The 19,638-nt window shown below is 43.4% G+C and overlaps 1 protein-coding gene across 1 annotated transcript in view; it reads right to left on the bottom strand.

Moving 5' to 3' along the window:
- LOC142250610 (uncharacterized) overlaps positions 1-19,638 on the bottom strand; it is a 130,385-nt gene that overhangs the window by 58,451 nt on the left and 52,296 nt on the right. Inside the window, exons 5-6 of the mRNA XM_075322795.1 lie at positions 2,651-2,802; positions 387-499 (exon numbers count right to left, since the gene is read on the bottom strand). Of these exons, the coding sequence (XP_075178910.1) occupies positions 387-499; positions 2,651-2,802 (265 nt within the window). The remainder of the gene's footprint in view (positions 1-386; positions 500-2,650; positions 2,803-19,638) is intronic.

Genomic DNA, 19,638 nt, shown 5'->3' with positions numbered 1-19,638 from the left:
TTCCATGGCGCAAGTTGTGTCTTGCCTGTACTGGCAGGGGTGCTCCCCTATACCTGCCTAACACCCACTTCAATATTTCTTATGTCAATAGTCTAGGACGCTAATGGCTATGCCAAAACAGTGTTGCTGTACTGTAAAACATATTTTTTGCTGTTTTGGAAGCTTTTCAACTCAACTAAAGGTGTTTTCTCTGCCTTAGGTCTTGCCTCCCACTGAATCCAATGGGGTTTGTAAAAGTTCGACTAACGGTGCAGTGAACAGTTCCTCAAACATAGTTTTTGTTTGCCAACTTTGAAAGGTTCGCTCATTTGTAATTACTAGTAAATGTTTTTTCACCTCACTTTTGCAAAAATGTCAAAAAAGTGACAATCCTGTGCAATACTCACTTGATCAATGATTTGAGTAGTAACTTCACAGTCTGATATATATATAATCACATTCTTTGAAGAACCCGATAGCGAGGAAGAGGTTGCCAGCTGAAATCTATCCAACCAATCTCCTATCAAACAAAAAAGAAAAAATATATATTCATTTGGGCTCATAACTTTTAGGAAACTAGACACTGGTTATAGATATTTCTCTAGTATAGAGTTCTGGAAATTAGGTAGGCTTGAGCTTGGGTGAAGCAGATTAGCATTTGGTGGCGTCAAAGTGCTCTACTGGAGTAGGGATTACATGTTCCCCGTTTGCAGGCTAGATGACTTATTAATGACCACACTTGAAGGTTAAAATGAACATCTCTGTTCTATTTCAATTTCCTGAAAAATATTTCTTAGGCATTGGGCAATCTCCTTAGAGAATCTGTCAGCAGGATCAACCCTCTTTAGCTGTCTATATAGGCATGCACATCCTAAAAAGTTGAATACATTTATATTTTGATCTCTTCGATCCAACATTTTTTTCCAGAGAAATTAATATATTTTGTAATATTCCCAGGACCCGTAGAGGCGCATCAGCGCGAAACGGCCGTTATCCTCCAGAGTGCCAGCATCTAGTCTTGGACACACTCACCTTTTATGCATTTATTATAAAGCAAGAACTTTTATACAACAGTGTGTGCCATGATTCTACCTTCTCTTATGATGATCTTCATTGGACTGGTTCCCTTCTAGTGAGCACCGCTATACAGAGCTTTGGTTGGTATTGTCACTCCTCCTGTCCCTCGCAGTATTGAATTAGGTGACTCGGTAGTGCGGTACCGCATCTGTTTTCCCTGTTCCCCTAGATAATCTGCCTCCAGAACTTTCAGTAATTTAAATGAGACATGTAATGACAGACAGCCTGCTCTCCTCATCTGCATGTCTCACACTGGCAACATCTCCTTTCATTTTAAATAAGTTCTGGAGGCAGATTCTCCGGGAGATCAGTGTCCAGGCCCATAAATCTCAACAGATCATTTATATATTAAGAAAACTCTGCCTTTCTCTGGAGTAAGACATCAGATTGCAGATATCAAGGTATCTATTCAACTTTCTATGACCTGTATACCTGTATAGATGTCTAAAGGATACTTTACACGCTGCGATATCGGTATCGATATCGCTAGTGAGCGTACCCACCCCCGCCGGTTGTGCGACACGGGCAAATCGCTGCCCGTGGCGCATAACATCGCTTACACCAGTCACATGGACTACCTTTCCTGCGACGTCCCTCTGGCCGGCGAACCGCCTCCTTTCTAAGGGGGGCGGTTCGTGCGGTGTCACAGCGACATCACACGGCAGCCGTTCAATAGAAGCGAAAGGGTGGAGATGAGTGGGCGGAATATGCCGCCCACCTCCTTCCTTCCTTCTTTTCCGGTGGACGCAGGTAGGAGATGTTCGTCGTTCTTGCGGTGTCACACGTAGCGACGTGTGATGCCGCAAGAACGACGAACAACATCGTATCTGCAGCAGCAATGATATTAAGGAAAGGAGCGACGTGTCAATGATCAACGATTTTTTATGTTTTTGCGATCGTTGATTGTCGCTCCTTGGTGTCACACGCTGCAATGTCGCTAACGGCGCCGGATGTGCGTCACTAACGACGTGACCCCGACGATATATCGTTAGCGATGTCGCAGCGTGTAAAGCACCCTTAAGAAAGGTGATCCTATTGACACATTCCCTTTAACTCAAGCAGCATCATGTAGACAATGTTAGAGAATAAACAATGCAAACAAAATAGTTGTAAAAGGTAGGTGTGGTTTAGCACAAGAGCTCTGCTTCCCTGTGAGCTCTGCTGATTGCAAGAGACAGGGAAGTACCATTTAGAAACAGTCAGCGTACTGTCCCAATACATTTGCAGATGCTGTTAAAGGCACAGAGTATCAAAATTCACACCCAAGTCCCTAGATTATTCAATTTAACGCCTTAAATACCGGGCAATTTTTTGTTTTTGTGCTTTCCAATTTCTTGCTCTTATTTCAAGAGCAATAACTATTTTATATTAGCATAGATAAAGTTGAGTGAAGGCTAGCTTTTTGCTCAAAGAGTTGTACTTTTGAATTTCTATTTTATCATTTGATGTAATGAAAAGTGGGGAAAAAAATGAAAAGTATGGCAAAATAGCAAGAAAAGTGCAATCCTGCAATTGTTGTTTGTTTTTTTTTTTTTACTTACAGCCTTCATTTTACCATAAAACTGACCTGGCAACACAAAGCTAGAACACTTACCTATTTTGGGCAAAACAAAACCAACGGGATTTGGCCATAGGGCCTCAATGAAGTCCCACGTCAATTTGCTGAGTAAATATTTTATAGGTTGTAGTTGTGCTAAACTTGTAATATAGACAGACATCTCATTGTTTGTATTTTCCATACGTATTCTGCAATAAAAATATATTGGCGTTTAATTTCTTTCTTATGAATTATTTTTTTTTTTATTACACAAATATATTAAATTTAATTACAAATTATTATTATTTTTCATATATGCAAGGGCTCATGATAATGGTAACTTCTCAATATGTAAAACATAACTTTTATGTGATTCTCTTTTAATCAACCTTGCAAAAAAAAAAAAATTCCCATATTTTGCAGCCTACATGCCCTTATTTAATATTTTATGACTTCATAGACATTAGATTTAAGTTGGACAACCTCTCGTTTCTAGCACCCCTTCAGGCTCTTGGTTTCTGGCAATGGCATTTTCCCCAAATTGAATGCATTTAACCGCATAGCTGAGTTGAGGTTTGTGTGCATGGAGGAAATGGGAGAAATAGGTACGGAATGAAATCACATGTGTATGGCCCCCTGTAGACTTGGAATATTAAAAACGCCACACCTTAAAGGGGTTATCAGAGATTAAGATAAAATGGTGTTTCTGATATCTTTCAAACTGTCATGTGTCTGTACTTGCTACAGACTGAAGACATATAGCTCCCAAGATCTGCAATTCAACTAATTGGAGCTATATCACACATACCTCAGTTGGTATCAAACAGCACATCTGTCATATGTGAAAAAATATATCTGTCCCTCCTTGAGTACAAAAGGGTTATATCTCCAGGTTCATCCTCCTCTATGTTTATTTGTTCTCCAGTTGTGCACAGTCAGTCTCTGTACACTGCTATAAAGCTATCACACTGACCAACGAAAGAGGATGAAGCTGGATATCTAATGCCAAAGCACAACATGAGTTAAAACATATTTTTTCATGTATGACAGCCATTCTGTGGACTGGTAACTGGGGTATATGTGATACAGATCTTCTCACCTGACATGTCTCAGGAGCTGTAAGGGTATGTGCGCACGTTGCTTTTTACCTGCTTTTTACCTGCTTTTTTGCTGCTTTTTCTTCTGCGCTGTTTAATGCCAAAATGGATGTGTTCTTCTATTCAAGCAAAGTCTATGGGAATTTGGGTTTCTTGTTCACACTATGTTGTTCAAAATGCTGCCTTTTTGTGGCAGAACTTTGGTCAAAAACTCAGCTTTGCAGTGCAAAACCCAAATGACAAAAACAATTGACATGTTGCTTCTTTGAAAAGCTGAGTTTTTGACCAAAGTTCTGCCACAAAAAGGCAGCAATTTGAACAACATAGTGTGAACAAGAAACCCAAATTCCCATAGACTTTGCTTGAATAGAAGAACACATCCATTTTGGCATTAAACAGCGCAGAAGAAAAAGCAGCAAAAAAGCAGGTAAAAAGCAGGTAAAAAGCAACGTGCGCACATACCCTAAGTCTTCAGTCTGCAGCGTTCACTGATATGTAAGTGTGACGAGCAGCAGTTTGAATTTTATAATGAACTTCATTTTATCTCATTCATAGAGAATCTCAATAAGTCTTATATGGTTAAAAATGTTTCTCTTCTCTTAAGGTCCAGTCACACTAAGCAACTTACCAGCGATCCCAACAACGATAGGGATCGCTGGTAAGTTGCTAGGAGGTTGCTGGTGAGATGTCACACTGCGACGCTCCAGCGATCCCACCAGCAACCTGACCTGGCAGGGATCGCTGGAGCGTCGCTACACGAGTTGCTGGTGAGCTCACCAGCAACCAGTGTCCCAGCCCCCAGCGCCGCGTGGAAGATGCTGCGCTTGGTAACTAAGGTAAATATCGGGTAACCAACCCGATATTTACCTTGGTTACCAGCGCACGGAGCTACACGTGCACAGAGCAGGGAGCAGCGTATACCGCTTAGCGCTGGCTCCCTGCACTCCTAGTTACAGCACACATCGGGTTAATTACCCGATGTGTGCTGCAGCTAAATGTGCACAAAGCAGGGAGCAGCGCACAATGCTTAGCACTGGCTCCCTGCTCTCCTAGCTACAGCACACATCGGGTTAATTAACCCGATGTGTCCTGCAGCTACATGTGCACAGAGCAGGAGCCGGCACTGACAGTGAGAGCGGCGGAGGCTGGTAACAAAAGTAAATATCGAGTAACCAAGGACAGGGCTTCTTGGTTACCCGATGTTTACTGTGGTTACCAGCCTCTGCAGAAGCCGGCTCCTGCTGCCTGCACATTTAGTTGTTGCTGTCTCGCTGTCACACACAGCGATCTGTGCTTCACAGCGGGAGAGCAACAACTAAAAAATGGCCCAGGACATTCAGCAACAACCAACGACTTCACAGCAGGGGCCAGGTTGTTGCTGGATGTGACACACAGCAACATCGCTAGCAACGTCACAAAAGTTGTTCGTTAGCAGCGATGTTGCTAGCGATGTTGCTTAGTGTGACGGGGCCTTTACTGTAGCTCAGTACTATGTTCCTCTCAGTTCTACTAACCTCTGCAGTCTTTTGATTGTTGCTCACTAGGAGTCCCAACTTTCAATCCTAAGCACAGTGAGTGCATAACTTACAAAATTAACATCAATTGCATTGAACTGACACTGTGCAGTCTATTCATATGTAAATCTTCACTTGAGCTTTTAACTCAGAAACACCTATAGAAACCTCAATTATGTTAATATTGTACTTGCTTGGTAACAATTCTTAGATGCACTTCACTTCAGATCCAGGTCAAAAAAGAATTTTATCTCTTGCAGCTTTTTACTCTACAAAGATCCTTTAGTCTTTACAATGATATCTCAGGCTTTGTATCTAAATTAATTTAAAATCAGAAAAGCTATAAATTACAAAGCTATTTTTTCCAATGGCTGCTGCAAGTAAAACATATTCGGGATTATGCCTGGAGTACTTAATTCCTACAGACATTGTCCTTCACATTACGTACATACAGTAGAAGACCTGAGGCTTGAGCAGTTTAAGATTCATATCTTTCAGAGGCCATTTCCTTTCTTTTTTTTTTTTTTTATTGCATTTGAGCTTTTAGGGGTGCTTCACACACAGCGAGATCGCTGCCGAGATCGCTGCTGAGTCACGCTTTTTGTGACGCAGCAGTGACCTCATTAGCGATCTCGCTGTGTGTGACACTGAGCAGCGATCTGGCCCCTGCTGTGAGATCGCTGCTCGTTACACACAGCCCTGGTTCGTTTTCTTCAAAGGCGCTCTCCCACTGTGACACACAGATCGCTGTGTGTGACAGCGAGAGAGCGACAAATGAAGCGAGCAGGGAGCAGGAGCCGGCGTCTGGCAGCTGCGGTAAGCTGTAACCAAGATAAACATCGGGTAACCAAGGTGGTTACCTGATATTTACCTTAGTTACCAGCCTCCGCCGCTCTCACGCTGCCTGTGCTGCCGGCTCCGGCTCTCTGCACATGTAGCTGCTGTACACATCGGGTTAATTAACCCGATGTGTACTGTAGCTAGGAGAGCAAGGAGCCAGCGCTCAGTGTGCGCGGCTCCCTGCTCTCTGCACATGTAGCTGCATTACACATCGGGTTAATTAACCCGATGTGTACTGTAGCTAGGAGAGCAAGGAGCCAGCGCTCAGTGTGCGCGGCTCCCTGCTCTCTGCACATGTAGCTGCATTACACATCGGGTTAATTAACCCGACGTGTACTGTAGCTAGGAGAGCAAGGAGCCAGCGCTCAGTGTGCGCGGCTCCCTGCTCCCTGCACACACAGCTAAGCGGTGTGCGCTGGTAACTAATGTAAACATCGGGTAACCATACCCGATGTTTACCTTAGTTACCAGTGTCCGCAGATTCCAGACGCCGGCTCCGTGCAAGCGCAGCGTCGCTTGCACGTCGCTGCTGGCTGGGGGCTGGTCACTGGTCGCTGGTGAGATCTGCCTGTTTGACAGCTCACCAGCGACCATGTAGCGATGCAGCAGCGATCCTGACCAGGTCAGATCGCTGGTCGGATCGCTGCTGCATCGCTAAAGTGTGAAGGTACCCTTAGCCTACCTTTTCCCAAATCTAGGCCCTGATTCATCATTTTTGTTTTTCTTTTTCCTTTGTTTTTTTGTATTCTCTTTTTTTTTTCTCTTGACATTTTTTTTTCCAAAATCATCATAAATCAAAGATGCTTATTTTTTTACTTTTTGTTGGTTTTTTTGCCCTTATTCTTTCAATAATCTTTAAAATACACTATTGACCACACTTAATATGTAGGGGCTAAATACATTAATAACAAATCTGAATAACCCAAAAGGAGTATAACAAGCCCAAATAGTAAAAATATTAATTAAATTGTACGCAGGGTCCCACCTCACTCGACGCGCATTTCGCACCAAAATGCTTCTTCTTTCATCTCGGGTGCAGAACGTGCATCGAGGAAGTCGGGACCCTGCGTTTTCAATTACTTTAGGTGATGTATTTTTATTGAATGGGGTGTAAAGATATGGTGTAGCCTTTGTTGAATTTTGCACATATTTTTTGAATATATTTAGGGGATTTGCCTCGTGGGTGAAATCCTCCTTCCTAATTATTAGATGTGTTATGTATCACTACCTTTAGACACGGACTTTTTTTACATATTTATTATCTATATATAGGTTTTCTACATATTTAATAATATAATATAATATTTATTCATTTATATAGGGCTGTTAATTCCACAGTGCTTTACATACAATGGCAACACTGTCCCCACTGGGGCTCACAATCTAGGTTCCCTATGAGTATGTTTTTGGAGTGTGGGAGGAAACTGGAGAATCTGGAGGAAACCCACGCAAACACGGGAAGAACATACAAACTCCTTGCAGATGGTGTCCTTGGTGGGATTTGAACCCAGGACCCCAGCACTAGCAAGACTGCAGTGCTAACCACTGAGCCACCGTGCCGCCCTTACTACATTCCATATATTTATTAACTGTAATTAATTCATATGATATATATATATAATTTTTCACCTATTTATTACATGTTAGGTGTCCACCTGTTTTCCTTTTCTGTTTTTAAGTACTATTGTTTGGGGTCTTTTCCCTATTGTTTGTACAATTTTAATGAAATTGAATAAAAATTATTATTTTTACTATTTGAGCTTGTTATACTCCTTTTGGGTTATTCAAATAATCTTTAAAATGTTGCATTATGTATGAGTGAAATAAACCACTATGATCTGAACAGAAAACATTCTGCTGGAGTAAACCCTTCTCGGCATCTGCCTATATGTACGGCGCAAATCAGGAGTGGGTGTATAAAGGAGGCTTACGTGTTGAGCCCACCCAATACTCGTCAGGTAATGGCTGTATGTCAGAGCCAGGATAAGCCCCTAACAATCAAATATAGATCAACTGCAATAGGTCACTCAACTAAGATGACTGAAGCACAAAACACGATTATTCTGTCCTTACAGAAACTATCATACCACGATCACCAGTGACCAATCTATGTGGATTTAAAGATGGTGATTATTGTCCTGGGACAGCAGATATGTGACGCCCTGGACTAGCCAGGTAGTCACAAATAGGGCCCCGCATTACACCAGTCCCTAACTAGATAACACTAGCCAACCACATTAAACCCTAGTCACCTCCCTCAGGGCTGGATGGACACACCAGGGGGTGGAGCCAGGTGGTTGGACACGCCCACCGAGGAGTTCAGAGAGCCTGAAGCAGGAAAATGCGGTCAGTTTAGTCTGAGGAGTTGGGCAGTTCAGTTTGAGTTACAGTTGAGTTGAGAGTGGAGTGAAGGAGGATGGGCCTGTGTAACAGGCCTGTGATAGACTGACAGGTGCCAGGGTTAGAGCCCTGGTACCTCTGGCTAGGAGGCATATGGAGGCCTCTGCCTGCAGAAGCCGGGAAGACGGCTCGGTGGAACCGTGGTGGACCGGGACAGGGTACTGGCCCGCCGGTACCGACCCGGAGAACCGACTCAGAAACCGGAGCACAAGAGGGGGTACTCAGACCCTGAAACGAGGTCTAGAAACTACTGGACTGAGTTGGGGAGGGTGCAGCTGTGCTGGGGCAGAAGATGGCTAGAAGGTTGGAGGAGTGTTTAAACTAGGAATGGGGGCGAGGGTATTCACTTTATAGAAGGGGAATGTAGTGCAGATAGTGACCAGGGCACAAGTAAGGAAATTGGGGGTGGTACGGGGGGAAGGGTTAGGACAGTTAATACAGTAAGCAGGAATAGAGGTACAGACTCATACGTAACGTGCATGTACACTAATGCCCGAAGCCTCACAAATAAGGTGAAGGAATTAGAATTAATATTGTTGGAAAAATATTATGATATAGTGGGGATATCAGAGACATGGCTGGATGAGAGCTATGACTGGGCTGTTAATTTACAGGGTTATAGCCTATTCAGGAATGACCGTACAAATAAGCGAGGGGGAGGTGTGTGTCTATATGTAAAATCATCCTTAAAACCCATCCTGCGTGACAACATATGTGAGGGTACTGAGAATGTAGAGTCCCTATGGGTGGAGATAAGGGGGGCGAGAATGAATAATAAAATACTGATAGGGATGTGTTATAAGACGCCGAATATTATGGAAGAGGTAGAGAATCTCCTCATAAAGAAAATTGATAAAGCAGCGAGTCTCGGAGAGGTAATTATTATGGGGGACTTTAACTATCCTGATATAAGTTGGGTTACAGAAACTTGCAGTTCCAGCAAAGGAAATAGATTTTTGATAACAATGAAAGATAATTACCTTTCACAAATGGTACAGGACCCCACAAGAGGGGGAGCACTACTAGACCTTGTACTAACCAATAGGCCAGACCGCATATCAAATATACAAGTTGGGAGTTACTTGGGGAATAGTGATCACAAAATAATAAGTTTTCATGTATTCTTTAGTAAGATGTATAGTAGAGGGGCTACAAGGACACTAAACTTCAGGAAAGCAAATTTTAAACGGTTGAGAGATGATTTTAGTGCAATAAACTGGGATGATGTACTAAGTAATAAAAGTACACAAAGCAAATGGGAGACATTTAGGAGCATCCTGAATAGGGCTTGTGCAGAAAATATACCCTATGGGAACAAACATGCTAGAAATAGGAGGACACCCCTATGGCTAAATAGAGCTGTAAGGGAAGCAATAAAAGAAAAACAGAAAGCCTTAAAAGAATTAAAGAGGGTAGGTAGTGATGAGGCATTATATAATTATAGAAAATTAAATAAAATATGTAAAAAGCAAATTAAGTTAGCTAAGTTTGAGACAGAGAGACTCATTGTGAGAGAAAGTAAAAATAATCCTAAAATATTCTTTAACTACATAAACAGTAAAAAACTGAAAAGCGATAGTGTTGGCCCCCTTAAAAATAGTCTTGGTGAAATGTTGGAGGGGGATGAGGGTAAAGCCAACCTGCTGAATGACTTTTTTTCTACGGTTTTTATACAAGAAAATGCCATGGCAGATGACATGATCAGTGATACCATAAATTCACCCTTGAATATTACCTGCTTAACCCAGCAGGAAGTACGCTGCCACCTCGAAATCACTAAGGTTGACAAATCTCCGGGCCCGGATGGCATACACCCCAGAGTACTACAGGAATTGAGTTCTGTGATAGATAGACCATTTTTAATCTTCACAGATTCCTTAATAACAGGATCGGTACCGCAGGACTGGCGCATAGCAAATGTGGTGCCAATATTCAAAAAGGGTACAAAAACTGAGCCGGGAAATTATAGGCCGGTAAGTTTAACCTCTACGGTTGGTAAAATCCTTGAGGGTTTCTTGAGAGATGCTATACTGGAGTATCTCAAGAAAAATAACCTTATGACAGAGTATCAACATGGGTTTATGAGGGATCGATCCTGTCAAACTAATTTGATCAGCTTCTATCAAGAGGTAAGTTCAAGCCTGGACCAGGGAAATGCAGTGGATGTTGTGTATATGGACTTTTCAAAAGCTTTTGATACGGTGCCACACAAAAGGTTGGTACATAAAATGAGAATAATGGGGATAGGGGAAAATATGTGTAACTGGGTTAAAAACTGGCTCAGTGATAGGAAACAAAGGGTGGTTATTAATGGTACGTACTCGGACTGGGTCTCAGGTCTTAGTGGGGTACCACAGGGGTCAGTATTGGGCCCGCTTCTTTTCAACATATTTATTAATGACCTTGTTGGGGGAATGCGGAGTAGAATTTCAATATTTGCAGATGATACTAAACTCTGCAGGGTAATCAATACAGAGGAGGATAATTTTATATTACAGGGAGATTTATGTAAATTGGAGGATTGGGCTGAGAAGTGGCAATTGAAGTTTAATGTAGATAAATGTAAGGTCATGCACTTGGGTAGAGGAAATAAAATTTATAATTATGTCCTTAATTGTAGAACACTGGGTAAAACAGACACAGAAAAAGACTTGGGTGTATGGGTGGATGGTAAACTTCACTTTAGTGGACAGTGTCAGGCAACTGCTGCCAGGGCTAATAAAATAATGGGATGTATTAAAAGAGGTATAAGTGTTCATGAAAAAAAATATAGTTCTACCTCTGTACAAGTCAGTAGTGCGACCGCACTTGGAATACTGTGTACAATTCTGGTCACCGATATATAAGAAGGACATAGCTGAACTGGAGAGGGTGCAGAGAAGAGCGACCAAGATTATTAGAGGAATGGGTGGGCTGCAATACCAAGACAGGTTATTAAACTTGGGGTTATTTAGTTTGGAAAAACGAAGGCTTAGGGGGGATCTAATCACAATGTATAAATATATGAGGGGACAGTACAGAGACCTTTCCAATGATCTTTTTTCACCTAGGCCTGCGACTGGAACACGGGGGCATCCGCTACGTCTTGAGGAAAGAAGGTTTAATCATAATCACAGACGAGGATTCTTTGCTGTACAAGCAGTGAGACTATGGAACTCTCTGCCGCATGATGTTGTAATGAGTGATTCACTACTAACATTTAAGCAGAGCCTGGACGCCTTTCTTGAAAAATGTAATATTACCAGTTATGTATATTAGATTTTATGACAGGGTGTTGATCCAGGGAACTAGTCTGATTGCCGGATGTGGAGTCAGGAAGGAAATTTTTTCCCCATTGGAGCTTGTTTGCCACATTGTTTTTTTTTTTTTTTTGCCTTCCTCTGGATCAACATGTTAGGCTACGGGTTGAACTAGATGGACTTAGGGGTGCTTCACACACAGCGATATCGCTGCTGAGATCACTGCTGAGTCACGGTTTTTGTGACGCAGCAGTGACCTCATTAGCGATCTCGCTGTGTGTGACACTGAGCAGCGATCTGGCCCCTGCTGTGAGATCGCTGCTCTTTACACACAGCCCTGGTTCGTTTTTTTTATTGTTGCTCTCCCGCTGTGACGCACAGATTGCTGTGTGTGACAGCGAGAGAGCGACGAAATTAACCGAGCAGAGAACAGGAGCCGGCATCTGGCAGCTGCAGTAAGCTGTAACCAGGGTAAACATCTGGTAGCCAAGGTGGTTACCCGATATTTACCTTCGTTACCAGCCTCCGCCGCTCTCACACTGCCAGTACCGGCTCCCTGCTCTCTGCACATGTAGCTGCAGTACACATCGGGTTAATTAACCCGATGTGTACTGTAGCTAGGAGTGCAGGGAGCCAGCGCTAAGCAGTGTGCGCGGCTCCCTGCTCTCTGCACATGTAGCTGCAGTACACATCGGGTTAATTAACCCGATGTGTACTGTAGCTAGGAGTGCAGGGAGCCAGCGCTAAGCAGTGTGCGCTGCTCCCTGCACATGTAGCTGCAGTACACATCGGGTAATTAACCCGATGTGTACTGTAGCTAGGAGAGCAGGGAGCCAGCCCTAAGCAGTGTGCGCGGCTCTCTGCTCTCTGCACATGTAGCGATGTTATGATCGCTGCTGCATCGCTGTGTTTGACAGCTAAGCAGCGATCATAACAGCGACATACAAGGTCGCTGTTGCGTCACAGAAAATGGTGACATAACAGCGACGTCGTTGTCGCTATCGCTATGTGTGAACCCAGCTTTAGAGTCTCCCTTCATCCTTAAAAAACTATGATACTATGAGTTAATTAACTGATTGCAGTCTGGACTTTAGGTCCTTTCCCACCCAAAGTCCCTCATAGAAGACAACATCCCAATGAGGGGGATAGAAAGCCACCTCCAAGGCTCAGAGATCCCACGGGCTAGCGTCTGTGGGCAAAGGGACTCTTCCTACATCCACAAGCCGGGGAGCGGACTCCGGACGCTGCAAGCGCAGGCAGCCCAACAATTTAAACAGGTGCAGGAGAAAGGCAGAGCCCACCAACCGGGTGGGGGATCCCGACTGCAGCCGGCTGTGGGCACCGACCACCATCATCTTGGTTTACCAGAGACTCGAGTGTTTCATTCTAATAGTGAGTACACCAGTGCCCTCCGGCCGCCCATCTCCCTGCACCGCCAAAGCACCCCCAACGGGCCCCGGGGCCACCATCCCTGCCCATGGAGGGGTTAACAACTTGCTGCATACCATCTCCCCCGGGTGCCCCGTAACTGCAGCGGTGCGGTGGTGTCCAACTTCACCACATCCCGTGGGTGGCGTCACAAACTTAAGAGATAGCTCAGTGAATAATAGAGAACCTAAAATATAACCTTTAATATAATTATAAATAAAAATCCATTTAGGACTGTAAAAGATATAAAACCGCCAATAAACTCAGCACCTGCAGAGGTAGAGATTGGCCAGTTAGATAATGTGGAATTTATCATTCATGTAACCAGTTATTGTACATAACCGGAAAATTAGATCCGCAGCATATTATTAGAGTATGTGCTGTATATCATACCGCCATATAGTCACCTGTCTCAGATGAATGGTAGTAACACAATTGGTAGAGAAAATCAGGAACGGTCTTACCCAATCTGCCGTGTATACATTTCCCTACTCATCAGGCACTGTATGCTGGATACTTTTGGTAACCACCAAAACGGAGAAAACACCTGGTCCTTTATCTGGATGACTCAGGATCCCCAATGGTTCCCAACATGCGTCCAGCCGTTGTGCATCAAATCTCCCAACGCGTTTCTTATATCATCAGGGGAGCATAAACATCCCAAATTTTGGTCAAAAAAGACCCACACAATATGGCATAAGTTACTGTTGAAAAATATATATAAACCACGTTAATCAAAAGATCCGAGTATGATAACCAAAGCATACGGTACGTGCAACAAAGCGAGTATAACTTACATCCATCACCTCCAGGAAATACCTGGGCAGATCGCGTCTATCATGCCGCACCGCCTGGTTTAAATAAACCGCTCGTTCGGAATAGCGTGTGACGTCACATCCGCTTGTAGCGGTGAGCTCACTTCCGGGTCACCTGATCGCAACCGCGGTCTGCGCGTCACACAAGGGGGCGTACAATTTAGTCATGTGCTCCTATGCTTCAAGGCAGTATGACTACAACAAAATGGCCGCGATTGGTCTCGCAAATAAGCGGTAATGATACGGCCAATCTATTAACAGTGGCCCATCAAAAATGGCAGATGGGCCATACGAGCAACTGTAACACCTGCTACAGGTACCCAGATAGGTAGGTGACTCTACAAACATTACAAACGGACAGAAAAATGATTTAGAAAGAAGGGGAAAAAAGACCAGGACGATTCCCAGGAGAAATTATCAAAAAAGGCAGAGCCACTAGAAAAAATAAATCTGTAAATGTTATAAATAAACCACATGTCAATGGATCAGAGAAGGCCAGAATTGACCCGGAGTAATTAGAGCACAACCTACATCAGATCACGTAAAAATTTTTTTACCAAAAAACCTCATTACTATGGGCAGGGGGAGGGGGGAAAAAGGAACCACCACCATTCTGACCAAAACCTAAAGGCCCTAAGGTGAAGAATGACCCTACCTATTTGTGGAGGTCGGCACCCTAAAAAGACCGGTGATTGGTGCCCCCACTCGGGCGGCGACTGTCCCTCCTACATTATCTCCAATCTAGTCTACCACAAAGGGTGCAAAGGAGAGAGATTCATTGAGGCCCAATGGTTTACTAGTTTTAAGCCAAAAAATCCACTTGGTTTCTTGTTTGAGAATTTTATTATCCCAATTCCCACCTCTAAGAGGGGGGGGCACTACATCAATGCCCTGGAAGCTGATTGCTTTGGCATCCCCTGCATGATGTTCCATGATGTGACGGGCCACTGGAGTATCATTGCCCAGGCGAATGTCCCGGATATGTTCCCCTATTCTCCTCCTAAATTCCCTTTTGGTCTTACCCACATACTCTTTGTGGCAGCTACAGGTGGCTTTATAAATAACGCCCCTAGTTCTGCAATTAATGAAGGAGCGGATGTCATATCGTTTTTCCAGAACATGGGAAAAGAAAAATTTTCCTGGCTTAAGGTAACTACATGCAATGCACCCGCTGCACTTGTAGCAGCCTTTGACTGGATTAGTCAGCCATGTCCCGGTATGACATGAGAAATGGCTGTGCACCAGTCTCTCTTTTATAGAGCGGGCCTTCCTGTAGGTCACTGCAGGGGCGTTGGGAATACATTTACCGATGTCATCGTCCATCTTGAGAATGGACCAATGTCTCTCAAGAATCCTTCTAACCTCCTCTGATCCATTATTAAAGGTGGTGATAAAGCGAATGAGTTCCTCATCTGATGTTGGTCTCCCTGATCCGTGTAGGAGATCATTCCTGGTTTTCTGCTGTGTCTCAGAAAAGGCTTTCTTAATCACATGGTCTGGATATCCTCTATGATGAAATCTGGAACTCAAATCAAGGGCCTGTTGGTGGAATCTCTGCTCATCCGAGCAGTTTCGTTTTAGTCTGTAAAATTGACCCTTCGGAATCCCTCTTTTCAGACCATTAGGATGGTTGCTCTCCCATCGTAGGAGCGAATTGGTAGCCGTCGGTTTTCTATATGTACTGGTATGAATGTTTCCATTAGAGTCTCTTTCAATCAGCACATCTAGAAAAGGCAAACTCCATCTATCAAACTCACAAGTGAAGAACAAGCCCAAAGAGTTATTGTTCAAAGCGGCAACCGTTCCGATTATTTCATCTTCAGTACCCCTCCATAGAACGAACACGTCGTCTATGAAGCGACACCATAGCAAAATGCTATCCTGGGGGACAGGGGATGAATCCCCAAAGACGCAGGTCTCCTCCCACCAACCGAGGAGGAGATTAGCATACGATGGGGCCACTGGACTCCCCATCGCGGTCCCCCTCAGCTGGTGGTAAACCTGTCCATTAAACAAGAAAGAATTATTCTTGAGACAAAACTCCACAAGACTCAAAAGAAAAGAATTATGGTCATCAAATTGCTGTCCCCTACTCTTCAAGAAAAAGTTCACCGCCTGCAGGCCTAGATCGTGTCTAATAGAAGAATAGAGGGATTCGACATCAATACTGACAAAAAAGACATCATCTTCAATCGTAATACCCTCCAATTTTTTAAGTAAATCCGTGGTGTCTTTGAGATAGGACCCCAAGGATGTAACAAAAGGTCTTAGTATTCTATCCGCATAGATGCCTATGTTTTGCGAAACACTGCCAATGCCCGACACTATTGGCCTACCCCGCAATGGAGATAGGCCCTTGTGTACTTTTGGCAAGCAATAGAAAGTGGGGGTCACTGGAAAAGGAGGGTATAGAAAATCGAATTCAGTATTGCTGATCAAGTCTCTGTCACGTGCACTCAACAATAACCCTCTCAATGTCAACAGGTAGTCTGATGTAGGATTACCATTCAATTTCTCATAATTAGATTTGTCCCCAAGGATGTCCATACACATTTTTTTGTAATCAGAGACATTCATGAGTACGATATTGCCTCCTTTATCAGATTCCTTCACAATGATGTTAGTGTCCCTCTCTAAATTACCCAAACATTCCATCTCCTGCCTGGTAAGATTAAATTTCCTGTTGTGCTTGTCAGTGATCATACCTAAGTCACGTGTAACCAGATTACAGAATACATCAATGGCCGATACTTCACTATTGGTCGGGGGCATCTTATTGCTTTTTAGTTTGAGATCAGTAAAGGGACCCCTACCCTCCAAATTTGGATTGATGTCACTCAAGTTGTAAAGAAATCTGACATCCTCCAAAAGATCATTGGCAATACCCATTTCTCTGCAAACTTTCTTATTCTCCATAGCAAAGTGTTTTTTCCATTTAAGTTTCCGTGTAAACAGATTGAGATCTTTTACTGCATCAAAGTGATTGAAATCAGATGTGGGGACGAAGGAGAGATCCTTACTCAGTACCGTCATTTCTAAGTCAGAGAGGAGCCTGTCCGATAGATTGATTATTTGGGTTGAACCCCCTGTGGGTTGTACCCCCCCGGACCCTGTTTGCTCCTCAGAAAGTGGTTGGACTCTAAAAAAGGTCCCTTGTTGTAACCACCCCTATCGGAATTCCTACCTCTTCCCCTTTGTTTGGTCCTCCGCTGATTACTCCTCCCCTCTGTATCCGAATACTCTGTATCAGTCGAAGTGCCCTCTGTATCACTAGGTTTATTATACCTAATAACCGGAAAATTGTAAGCCTTATTGTCTCTGAATTCCTGTACGTCTCTGATGTAAAACCTGTGTTTTTTCTCCTTGAGATGGTACTGATGTTTCTCAATGACACCCTGTAGGGTAGTTTCCTTCGTCCCAAACTCCGCCTCACTAGAAAATTTCTTAGTGACCTCAATCTGCTCCTTGAGTAAGCCGTCGAGTTTGGCCAAATTCTTTTTTTCCTCTTCTAAGAGGAGGATCATTAATTTCAATGAGCAGTTTGTGATCTCTTTACGCCATGCAGCAATTAGTTCTGGACTTTTATATCTGTAATTGGGAGTAAGAGAAATACGTAAATTACGTGGTACAATTTGATCTTTCAGATAGCATTCGAGGGATTGTATCTCCCACCAAGAAGTGACCCGATTCTTATATGTCTTAGTTAAATCCCTAAAAGCACCATTTAGTGAGGGTGTATACTTTTTCTGTGTGAACTCCCTCTCTGAAAACACCTCCCTCGCCTCTGTGGTCCATGTACTGGTATCAAAGCCCGTTGTTAGAAAGCCAGCCATACCCTTTACAATAAATATTGAAATAGCTACTGGGTATAAATTCACAATAATAGTCAAGAGATAGCTCAGTGAATAATAGAGAACCTAAAATATAACCTTTAATATAATTATAAATAAAAATCCATTTAGGACTGTAAAAGATATAAAACCGCCAATAAACTCAGCACCTGCAGAGGTAGAGATTGGCCAGTTAGATAATGTGGAATTTATCATTCATGTAACCAGTTATTGTACATAACCGGAAAATTAGATCCGCAGCATATTATTAGAGTATGTGCTGTATATCATACCGCCATATAGTCACCTGTCTCAGATGAATGGTAGTAACACAATTGGTAGAGAAAATCAGGAACGGTCTTACCCAATCTGCCGTGTATACATTTCCCTACTCATCAGGCACTGTATGCTGGATACTTTTGGTAACCACCAAAACGGAGAAAACACCTGGTCCTTTATCTGGATGACTCAGGATCCCCAATGGTTCCCAACATGCGTCCAGCCGTTGTGCATCAAATCTCCCAACGCGTTTCTTATATCATCAGGGGAGCATAAACATCCCAAATTTTGGTCAAAAAAGACCCACACAATATGGCATAAGTTACTGTTGAAAAATATATATAAACCACGTTAATCAAAAGATCCGAGTATGATAACCAAAGCATACGGTACGTGCAACAAAGCGAGTATAACTTACATCCATCACCTCCAGGAAATACCTGGGCAGATCGCGTCTATCATGCCGCACCGCCTGGTTTAAATAAACCGCTCGTTCGGAATAGCGTGTGACGTCACATCCGCTTGTAGCGGTGAGCTCACTTCCGGGTCACCTGATCGCAACCGCGGTCTGCGCGTCACACAAGGGGGCGTACAATTTAGTCATGTGCTCCTATGCTTCAAGGCAGTATGACTACAACAAAATGGCCGCGATTGGTCTCGCAAATAAGCGGTAATGATACGGCCAATCTATTAACAGTGGCCCATCAAAAATGGCAGATGGGCCATACGAGCAACTGTAACACCTGCTACAGGTACCCAGATAGGTAGGTGACTCTACAAACATTACAAACGGACAGAAAAATGATTTAGAAAGAAGGGGAAAAAAGACCAGGACGATTCCCAGGAGAAATTATCAAAAAAGGCAGAGCCACTAGAAAAAATAAATCTGTAAATGTTATAAATAAACCACATGTCAATGGATCAGAGAAGGCCAGAATTGACCCGGAGTAATTACTCCGGGTCAATTCTGGCCTTCTCTGATCCATTGACATGTGGTTTATTTATAACATTTACAGATTTATTTTTTCTAGTGGCTCTGCCTTTTTTGATAATTTCTCCTGGGAATCGTCCTGGTCTTTTTTCCCCTTCTTTCTAAATCATTTTTCTGTCCGTTTGTAATGTTTGTAGAGTCACCTACCTATCTGGGTACCTGTAGCAGGTGTTACAGTTGCTCGTATGGCCCATCTGCCATTTTTGATGGGCCACTGTTAATAGATTGGCCGTATCATTACCGCTTATTTGCGAGACCAATCGCGGCCATTTTGTTGTAGTCATACTGCCTTGAAGCATAGGAGCACATGACTAAATTGTACGCCCCCTTGTGTGACGCGCAGACTGCGGTTGCGATCAGGTGACCCGGAAGTGAGCTCACCGCTACAAGCGGATGTGACGTCACACGCTATTCCGAACGAGCGGTTTATTTAAACCAGGCGGTGCGGCATGATAGACGCGATCTGCCCAGGTATTTCCTGGAGGTGATGGATGTAAGTTATACTCGCTTTGTTGCACGTACCGTATGCTTTGGTTATCATACTCGGATCTTTTGATTAACGTGGTTTATATATATTTTTCAACAGTAACTTATGCCATATTGTGTGGGTCT

Source organism: Anomaloglossus baeobatrachus, chromosome 9, assembly GCF_048569485.1.
Source record: "Anomaloglossus baeobatrachus isolate aAnoBae1 chromosome 9, aAnoBae1.hap1, whole genome shotgun sequence".
Lineage (NCBI taxonomy): Eukaryota > Metazoa > Chordata > Amphibia > Anura > Aromobatidae > Anomaloglossus > Anomaloglossus baeobatrachus.
Note: the sequence above shows the minus strand (reverse complement) of the source record. Positions and strands in the feature narration are given on the sequence as shown.